At 43.0% G+C, this 10,771-nt stretch overlaps 1 protein-coding gene across 2 annotated transcripts in view; it reads right to left on the bottom strand.

The window, feature by feature from the left end:
* Window positions 1-10,771, bottom strand: part of PSMG4 (proteasome assembly chaperone 4) — a 36,445-nt gene that overhangs the window by 23,364 nt on the left and 2,310 nt on the right. For both annotated transcript variants that reach the window (XM_032340986.1, XM_032340985.1), the window contains exon 2: window positions 1,361-1,436. In XM_032340986.1, coding sequence (XP_032196877.1) covers window positions 1,361-1,436 — 76 coding nt within the window. The remainder of the gene's footprint in view (window positions 1-1,360; window positions 1,437-10,771) is intronic.

Raw genomic sequence — 10,771 nt, 5'->3', positions numbered from 1 at the left:
ATCTGTCTCCCGCCCTACGGCAATGCCCCCAGTTTCCCAGGTCTATAAACACGAGCACCCTGTGCCTCCCCTTGACCAGGTAGGGTGTGGCACAGTATGTTAGCCCTTCAACACTGGTGGATGCGAAGGAGCAAAGTGGCATCTCATCTTCAACTTTCTTTCACGTGGCCCCGAAAACAGATAACAACATCAACATAGGGAATGATAACACCTGGGAATCTGGGGGAAGGCTAAGCAGGAATTCCCTGTACCTTTGCTGCAGATTTTCTGTAAATTTGCAATGACTTCCTAATAAGATTACCTAAGTAACTTGTTCATTGGCTGACTAGCGCACACTAGTTACCAGCCAGGTTCCTCTGACTCCAGCCTAAAGAAACAGGACAGCGGGTGCTCCTATAACACTACAGCTGCCCACAACGTCTGCACCCTCCGCAGGCAGGCAACTCTGAGCGGCAGGTCTAGAATGACCCACCCTCACCTGGGCCACCCTGCCCCTGTCCCCCTCCACTGTGCGGCTACACTGGTCACACTGGTCACACAGGGGCTGCCTGGAGTGACTGGCATAGAAACGCCCACCGAGCAGGGGTCAGGTTGACAGAATGGCCAGCACCACTCAACTACCCACTCCCCAACACCAGGGGGATTAAAAAATCCTCCTCTGCCTCCACCTCCAGCGCCCGGCACGTCCTGGGCACCTGTGAGGAGCATTGGCGCACACAAAGATGGAGGAGAAGACAGATGCTGCCCCGCTGTCCCATGTCCCCGGACGCCCTGCACACTGGCAGGAGCAGGACCCATCCGTCCTCACCTGAACCACTCAGCTATTCTCAGGAAGCATGTGTCCGAGGCGTGAGAGAGGATGGAGCCTTCAACCTCCCTCTCTTATCACCCTCTCAGCCGCACTCAGGCCAGGCCCGTCTCCCCTCTCGCCAGCTCTGCACGACCACCCAAAGAGTGAAGGCCAGCACCCCCTGCGCCGTGCTGGCACCCCGCTCCACAGGCTCGACTGCATCACCAGGAGGCGACCCCGAGCCCCTGCCTGAGGGTTACTGCAGGCATCCCTCTCCCTCTCCTCCTGTGAGGACGTAATGCGCTTACAGGAGAGAACTAAGCCACCTTGTCACCCACCGGCCTGGACTACAGCCAAGGCAGGACGTGGGAGCCCCTCGGGAACATGCTGGCCAACGCAGTGGTCAGAGACACGGGCACCAACAAGCCCTCCTTAAAGAAGACCCAACATCAAAGCTTGTACTGCTCTTTCCGTGTGAGGATGCTTTTCTTCTGAAGGGCCGGGCCTCATGGTTCCATGGAACAGCGAGCTCCCCATCCCGCTGCTGCAGCCCCCACCACCAGTACGTACCTAAGCGCTGCGCAAGGCCAGTGGAGGTGGTGTCAGAAGTGTCTCCGAGGAGGGAGGTAGACACAGGGATGGAATCCTAAAAGGAAAACAAACAACACAACGCTGCTTTCCCATCAGCCAAGCTTCTGCGGCTGCAGATTCTTCCTGAGGGTGGTAGTGGCAGGTTCTGGGACACATTTCCCAAGTGAAGGAAGCACTGGCATCTGTGTGGACAGTCAGGTAGGCTGACCCTCTACTGCATGAGTCAGACAGCAGGGACAGACGAACAGCAGTCACGAAAGCTAGCATCACAGTGCTGACAGCAAGTTCTGAGACGTATTTTACATAAAAGGCTTACTTTAGTGTTGGAAACTCTAAAGCATGCTGAATGGCCACATTACAACCAAGAGATAAGTAAACAAGATCATTAAGGGCACGGCAGGAAGAAGGCTAATCACAGAGTCTGGGGGCCAAGTGCCTCTGGGTCCCTCTTACCCCCAAGTTAGCCATCAGCCCAGAGGGCAGGATGCCTATCTCCTCGTCTGAACCTGTAAGAGAACACACAGCTCCATTCCCCTGAAGGGGTCTGGGCCCTGCCAGGTGAACAAGGGCCCTATGAATTTGCAGAAGGGCACCAGTCAGAGCTGTCCAAATAAAGAAAATAGGAACAGAATATGTTTGACCAATCCTCATTTCAGATAAGTAGTAAAACTAAAAAAATAAATGTGGCCCTCCTGAAATATAGAAGAAATCTGACCTCCAATTACTATGGAAGTAATCTTCCTTACCATTAAAATTCCTAGCTTCAAAGAAAAAACTCACTAGCCTACAGTATGGTCAAAATTACTTTTATAACATACAAACCTTCTAAAAGAAACAGCACTTAGTAGAGTCAAGTACAGAGCACTCAGCACTCAGAATAGTCAAAAAAAATTTTTTTGCCTTTCACTCTTTTTTAAATTATCTTTTTAATTTAAATTTTGGTTCACATTCAGAGCAGTACTGGTTTCAGCAGAATTTAGTGATTCATCATTTACGTACAACACCCAGTGCTCACCACAACACGTGCCTTCCTTAATGCCCTTCACCCATTTAGCCCATCCTGCACTGACCTCCCTCTAGCAACCCTGTTTTTTCTCTGCCATTAAGAGTCCTTTATGGTTTGTTTCCTTTCTCCCTTTTCCCCCTTCCATAATGTATGTTCATCTGTTTTCTTTCATAAATTCCACCTATGCATGATATCATATGATATTTGCCTTTCTCTGACAGACTTATTTCACTCAGCATGACACCCTCTAGTTCCACCCAGGTCATTGCAAATGCAAGATTTCATTATTTTTGATGGCTGAGTAATATTCCATTGCATGTACCATATCTTCTTTGTGGATGAGTGGATGAGTACATCCACTCACCCACTGATGGACATTTGGGTTCTCCACAGTTTGCTATTGTTGATAATGCTGCAATAAACATCGGGGGGGGGCATATACCCCTTCAAATCTATGTTGCTAGTAGTACCTCTACTAGTGCAATTGCTGGACTATAGGGTAGCTTGATTTTTGACTTTTTGAGAACCTCCATATTGTTCTCTACAGTAGCTGTACCAGTCTGTACCACCAGTAGTGTAAGAGGGTTCCCCTTTCTACACATTCTCGCCAACACCTGTTGCTTCTTGTCTTCTTAATTTTAGCCATTCTGATAGGTGTGAGGTGGTATCTCATCATGGTTTTGATTTGTATTTCCCTGATGATAACTGACCTTGAGCATCTTTTCAAGTGTCTCTTAGCCATCTGGACATCTTCTTTGGAAAAATGTCTATCCGTGTATTTTGCCCATTTCTTAACTGGATTACTTGTTTTTTGGGGTGTTGAGTTTGATAAATTCCTTATAGATTTTGGATACTCTTTATCAGATATATCATTTGCAAATATCATTTGCAAATATCCATTCCATAGACTCCTTTTAGTTTTGGTTGTTTCTTTTGCAGTGCAGAAGCTTTGTATCTTGATGAAGTCCAAAAAGTTTTTTTCTGCTTTTGTTTCACCTGCCTCCAGCAACGTTTCTGGTAAGAAGTTGCTATGGCCAAGGTCAAAGAGGTTGCTGCCTGTGTTCTCCTCTAGGATGTTGATGGGTTCCTATCTCGCATTTAGGTCTTTCATCCATTTTGAATTTATTTTGTATATGGTATGAGAAAGTGGTCTGCTTTTACTCTTCTGTGTGCTGCTGTCCAGTTTTCCCTATACCATTTGTTAAAGAGACTGTCTTTTTTTCCACTGGATATTCTTTCTTGCTTTGTAGAAGATTAGTTGACCATATAGTCGTGGGTCCATTTCTGGGTTCTCTATTCTGTTACATTAATCTATTGGACTGTTTTTGTCCCAATACCATACTGTCTTGATGATTAAAGCTTTGAAATAGAGCTTGAAGTCTGGAATTGTGATGTCTCCAGTTTATTTTTCTTTTTCAGTATTGCTTTGGCTGTTTGAGGTCTTTTGTGGTTCCATACAAATTTTAGGAATGTTTATTCTAACTGTGAAAAATGCTGGTGGTATTTTGATAGGGACTGCATTACTGTGTAGAACCTTTGGGTAGTATAGATATTTTAATAATGTTTGTTCTTCTACTCCATGAGCACGGAACACTTTTCCATTTATTTGTGCCTCCAATTTCTTTCGTTAAGTGTTCTAGTTTCTAGAGTACAGATCTTTTACCTCCTTAGTTAGGTTTGTTCATAGGTATCTTATTGGTTTTGGTGCAATTGCAAATGGGATCGATTCCCTGAATTCTATTGCTGCTGCTTCATCATTGGTGTTTAGAAATTCAACAGATTTCTTCAGAGTCATTTTATATCCTGCAACTTTGCTGAATTCATGTATCAGTTCTACCGATTTTTTGGTGGAGTCTTTCACATTTTCTACATAGAGTATCATGTCGTCTGCAAATAGGCAAAGTTTGACTTCTTCTTTGCCGGTATGGATGCCTTTAATTTCTTTTTGTTGTCTGATTGCTGAGGCTAAGACTTCCAGTACTATGTTAAATAGTAATGGTGTGAGCAGCCATCCTTGTCTTGTGCTGACCATAGAGAAAGGCTCTCAATTTTTCCCCTCTGAGGATATTAGCTGTGGGTCCTTTGCATATGACCTTTATAAGAAGGTATGTTCCATGTACCCCTACTTTGTTGAGGGTTTTTATCAAGAACAGATGCTGTATTTTGTCAAATGCTTCTTCTGCATCTACTGACAGAATCTTGTCCTTTGACAGGTTCTCATCCTTTCTTTTATTAATGTGGTGTATCACATTGATTGATCTGCAAATACTGAACCACCCCTATAGCCCAAGAATAAATCCCACTTGATCATGGTGAGTAATTCTTCTAATGTACTGCTAAATTCAATTTGCTAGTATTTTGTTGAGAATTTTTGCATCCGTGTTCATCAAGGATATTGGCCTGTAATTCTCTTTCGTAGGGTTTGTCTGGTTTTGGAATCAGGGTAATGCCGGCTTTGTAGAATGAGTTTGGAAGTTTCCCTTCCATTTCTATTTTTTTTTGGAACAATCTGAAGAACAGGTATTACTCTTCTTTAAATATTTAGTAAAATTCCCCTGGGAAGCCACTTGGCCCAGGACTTTTTTTTGCTGGGAGATTTTTTTATTATTGATTCAATTTCTTTGCTGATTATGGGTCTGTTCAAATTTTCTTTCTGTTTCAGTTGTGATAGTCTGTAAGTTTCTAGGAAACAGTCCATTTCTTTCAGATGGCCCAATTCATTGGCATATAATTTTTCGTAGTATTTTCTCATAACCATTTGTATTTCCATAGTGTTGGTTGTGATCTCTCCTCTTTCGTTTGTGAACTTATCTCTTTGGGTCCCTTCTTCTCTTTTTTGATAAATCCAGCTAGGAGTTTATCATTTTATTAATTCCTTCAAAGAACCAGCTCTTAGTTTTATTAATCTGTTCTACTGGGGGATTTGTTTCTATATCATTTATTTCTGCTCTAATCTTTATTATTTCCCTTCTTTTGCCGGCTTTAGGCTTTGTTTGCTGTTCCTTTTCTAGGTACTTCAGGTGTAAGGTTAAGTTGTGTACTTAAGACTTTTCTTGAGGTAGCCCCGTATTGCAATATACTCCCCTTTCAGGTCTGCCTTTGCTACATCTCAAAGGTTCTGGACTGTCATGTTTTGATTTTAATTTGCTTTCATGTATTTTTTTTTTATTTCATCTTTAATTTCCTTGTCAACCCATTCATTCTTTAGTAGGATGCTCTTTAGACTCCATGTATTTGGGATCTTTCCAAATTTTTTCTTGTAGCCGACTTCAAGTTTCATGGAGTTTTGTGGTCTGAAGATATGATCTTTTTGTACTTCCTGAGGGTTGATTTATGACCCCATATGTGATCTATTCTGGAGCCTGTTCCATGGGCACTCAAAAAAAAAAAATGTCTATTCTGCTGCATTAAGATGAAATGTTCTGGATATATACTTTAAGTCCATCTCGTCCAGTGTGTGACTCAAAACCACTGTCTCCTTGTTGATTTTCTGCTTAGATGATCTGTCCACTGCTGTGAATAGGGTGTTAAAGTCTACTTCTATTATATTATTACCAATGAATTTATGTTTATTATTAACTGATTTGTATATTTGGCACTCCCAAGTTGGGGGCATAAATATTTACAACTGTCAGATCTTCTTGATGAATAGACCCTTAATTATGACACAATGCATTTTTTATCTCTTGTTATAGTCTTTGTTCTAAAATCTCGTTTTTCTAATATAAGTATGGCTACCACGGCTTTCTTTTGACGTCCATTAGCATGCAAGATGGTTCTCCATCCCCTGACTTTCAATCTGCAGGTATCTTTAGGTTTAAAACGAGTGTCTTGTAGGCAACAGACAGATGGATCTCACTGTTTTTTGTTTTTTGTTTTTTAAATCCACTTTCATACTCTATGTCTTGATTGGAGCATCTAGTCCATTTACATTCAGAGTGATTATTGAAAGATATGAATTTAGTGCCACTGTGTTACCTGTAGAGCTGGTGTTTCTGGTAACGTTCTCTGGTCCTTTCTAGTCTTTGTTGCTTTTGGTCTTTTTTTCTCCACTTAAAGAGTCCCCTTTAAAATTCTTACAGGGCTGGTTAAGTGGTCACGAACTTCCTTAGTTTTTGTTTGTATGCGAAACTCTGTATCCTATTCTGAATGACAGCTTTGACAGATAAAGAATTCTTGGCTGCACATTTTTCCCCATCCAGCACAGTGAAGATCTCCTACCACTCTCTTATGGCCTGCCAAGTTTCTGTGGACAGATATGCTGCGAATCTGATGTTTTCCTTTTTAAGTTAAGGACTTTTCTTCCCCTTGCTGCTTTCAGGATTCTTTCCTTGTCTTGTATTTTGTGAGTTTGTCTATGATATGCCTTGTTGATGGGCTGACTTTTGCTGAATTTAATGGGCGATCTCTGTGCTTCTCAGATTTTGAAGTCTGTGTTCTTCCCCATTTTAGGGAATTTTAGCTATAATTTGTTCGAATAAACCTTCTATCTCTTTTTCTCTCCATCTTCTGGGACTCCCATGATACAAACATTATTAAGTTTTAATAAGTCACTGACTTCCCTAAGTCTACCTTCATGATCCATTACTTTAATTTCCCTCTTCTTTTCAGTTTCATTAGTTTCCATAATTTGATCTTCTATATCACTAAATTTGCTCCTCTACTTTGTCCATCCTCGTTTTTATGGCTTCCGCTTAGGATTGCATCTTTGTTTTACCATTTTTAATTTTGGCCTGACTAGGTTTTAGTTCTTTTATCTCTGCAATAAGGGATTCTCTTGTGTCTTTTATGCATTTTTCAAGCCCAGCTAGTATCTTTATGATCACTGTTTTAAATTCTAGCTCAGATATCTTCTTACTTATATCTACATTCATTAAATCCCTGGTTGTGAGTTCTACTTCTTTTTCTTTCTTCTGGGGTGAATTTTTGCATCTTGTCATTTTGTCCAGAAAAGAAAAGAAGACAGAAAAAACAAATAAATAAAAGAACAAAAAACAAAGAAGAAATACCCAAAAAGAAAAGTAGATCTTGGGTGTGTTTTGGTCTGCTTGTTAAAAGAATCTAGATTCAAAAATTTAAAAATAAATAAATAAAATCAAAACAAAAAAATAAATATATTAAAATACATGTAAGTTAAAAAATAATAAAAAAAAGAACAGAAAAAAAGAAAATAAATAATTTAAAAAAATAAAGAATAAAAGGAAAAAGGAAGCTAGATCCTATTTCCCCTAGAGCTGAAGCTTTGCAGTACTGTCTGATTAGTAGACTTGGTACCAGCCAGTTGTTTGTGCTGGTCTTCTGGGGGTAGGGGTTTGCTGGGCTGATTCTCAGGTGGCTTGCCCTAGTGGAAATGGGGCACCTGGACACAAGAGAGCAAGGCAGTGTAAGCAGACCAGCCTCCACTAGGTGGTGCATTTTGCTCCCTGAAGGCTTTCCTTCAGGGCAGGATGAATATGGTGGCGACCCACACACTAGCCCTGGAGCTGAAAGTTCACACCCCCACTCTTCACTGAGCCCTCATGGAAGAGCAATCAATCACCCCTCATGTATCCAGTTTCCATCAGAACCCGGCATTCACCCCGCCTGTGTCCAGGCTTTTTTATCTCAGGCACATGACTTAGTTTCAAAACTTTCCCACAGCATGGACTTAGTTTCAAAACTCTCCCACAGCATGGACCCACACTGTTCCTCTCGGGGAGGGTCCCCCCATGCTTTTGCCATCTGTCACCCTTCCCAGGAAAGCAGTCTTACCACAAAACTATTTTGCAGTTTACAGCAAAACAGCAGGAAGCCAGAACCAAGACCTGCTGCTCTCAGCTAGCATCCCCACTCCTCTGCCAGGAAACAGCACAGCACCTTGGCACCACCCATTCCTCCTGCAACCCAGGGAATTCTCAGACCACCCTGTCACTCCTGGCATTCTGCCCTGCTTCACCACCTGAGCACCTTTTAGCCAGAGACATACCCCACAGTAGTGAAATTCTAAAAGTGCAGATTTTGAACTCTGCTGCTTAAATACTTTGTGGTAACCTCCGTAAGCAGGCTCCCTCCCTGCCTCTGTACCCACAGTTATATTTTCCCAAGTCAACTCTCCACACCTACTACCTTCCAAAAGGTGATTGCTTTTCTACTTGTAGACTTGTACAAGTCTCTCTTGTACTTGCTCTCTCAGACCTCAGACTGATCTCTTGGGCCTTCAGAATGATGTGATAACTAGCTGTATTCAAGGAACAAGACAAGCCCATATTCTTCCACCATCTTACTCCTCCCTGCCAGGAGGCAAGATTTTTAGAGGAACAAGATTGTGCCACCAGAGGCTCTGGGGTAGGAACCCCTCCCCCAACACTGTCCAGGAAGAGACCAGTAAACTGAATAAACACCTACTATGTGCCAGATACTGTGAGCAGGGCACAGATCAGAGACTGCTCCTTGTCTCCTAGTGGTTCAAAGTCACTTCAAAAGGAGAAAGAATTTGTTCGGTCTATAAGAGATGATCAAAAAACACAGGATAAGAATGAAAGCATTTACTGCAAGCTTTTTTGCTGAAAAAAATAACAAAACATGAACTCAATTAATGAATTTGCTGTTTACGAGTTTCAAGTTCAATATTCAGCTGTATGCTAATAATATTTACAGTTAAACTTTTAGAGACAGAAAATCTACCTTAAGGTGATCATTTCCCACCAAAAACAAGACTGAAAACCACATATTGTAACCCTTTGTGCTTCATTATTTCCAAAAATCATACTATGCCCAGCTGATTTCCCAGGCACACAAATGCTTAGACAGCGTTACTGTGGCTGGAGCACCACTGTCCACTCCAAGTGCGACCAACACGTCCTACATCATCTGAGCACATAGGGCCATATATCATCCTTGTTCAAAAGCCCGTCAGTGCTGCAAAGAGACCACGTGACACAAGGCAAGCCAGCTAGAGGAGCAGCAGAGCAATGTGGTTTTATTCTATATGGTCTTATCTTACATGTGAGGGTTGAGGGGGAAGGAAGGAGGGGGAGACATCAGAAACCCTTTGATGCCACCCTCCATGCATGGGCCAGAAACCTTTTTCTAGGAAGGGCCAGAGGATATATCACTTGGTTTTTATGGACTACCAGGTCCGGTTTTAACCGTTCAACTCGGCCAACAAATTACAAAAGCTGCGACAGACATTACTGAATGGATGGGCAGAACTAGGTCCCAACAAGACTTGGTTACAAAAGTAGAAGGCAGGTCAGCCCTAAGACAGGTTTGCCAAGCCCTGTTCCACAGGACTCTTGTGTCTCCTGCTTTAAGCTATGGTCTACACTTCTCTCTAACTGGAAAGTGCTGCTCTGGTGCTAGAAGACAATGTTAAGTATACAATGTGGCCAATGAGTAGGACTGCACTTCTGACAGGTCTCGTAACTGAAAGTGGCCCCTTTTCCCTTTCCTACCTGATCTGGGTGGAGTGTGAGCTTCCAGCTGCAAAAACATACCCTACCAAGAGTTATGACTACCAAATGGTCAGACTGCCAAAGCGCACCAAAGCAGCCCAAGGGAGGAATCTTGAAACTGATTCAAGGAAGCAATGCTTGGTCTTACCAATGAGCAGTCCTGGACCCCATGTTACCCCCAGGCTTACCCACTGTGTACACTACAGTCAAAGGTCTAGGAAATAAAGAAGGTGAGGCAGTTTCAGGGCACCACAAGCTCCAAACACACAGCCCCACCCACAACCGTGCGCCCCTGCAGGCCCTTTACCTCTCCTCCAATGAAAGAAGGAACTACCATCTGCCCGAAGGCCCAACTGCCAGTACCTACCAGAAAATAATAGAAAACCTGCTCAGGAAAGGAACAGCAAGAAGGGAAAAAGCAGAAGAGGGATACTGTGTGAAGACATCCAGAAGTCCCATTCAGAGGCTGTCTCCTTCCTGAAGCCTTGCCCAGGTCCTGCCTGATGGCTCACTCCTCTACTACCACAAGGTTCCCTTAGAGATTACAGTCCTCATTGCCTGCCAGGCTGCAGGTTATTGGTAGCTGTCCCTAGCAAACCTGGAGTTCCCTGACTGGGGCCTCATTCATTCCTTCAACAATTTAATGAGCCACTTGTCAGACGCTAAGGTTACAAAGACTCATAAAACAGAGGTGCCTGGGTGGCTCAGTGGGTTAAAGCCTCTGCCTTCGGCTCAGGTCGTGATCCCAGAGTCCTGGGGTCAAGCCCCACATCTCAGTGGGGAGCCTGCTTCCCTCTCTCCTTCTCTGCCTGCCTCTTTGCCCATTTGTGATCTCTGTCTGTCAAATAAATAAATAAATAATCTTAAAAAAAAAAAAGACTCATAAAACAGACAAACCTCACCACCACCACCACCACGGATACTGATAATAAATTACAGAAGGAGCAACAC

The sequence above is a fragment of the Mustela erminea genome, chromosome 4 (assembly GCF_009829155.1).
Source record: "Mustela erminea isolate mMusErm1 chromosome 4, mMusErm1.Pri, whole genome shotgun sequence".
NCBI classification, from domain to species: domain Eukaryota; kingdom Metazoa; phylum Chordata; class Mammalia; order Carnivora; family Mustelidae; genus Mustela; species Mustela erminea.
This window is presented reverse-complemented; position numbering and strand designations above follow the sequence as displayed.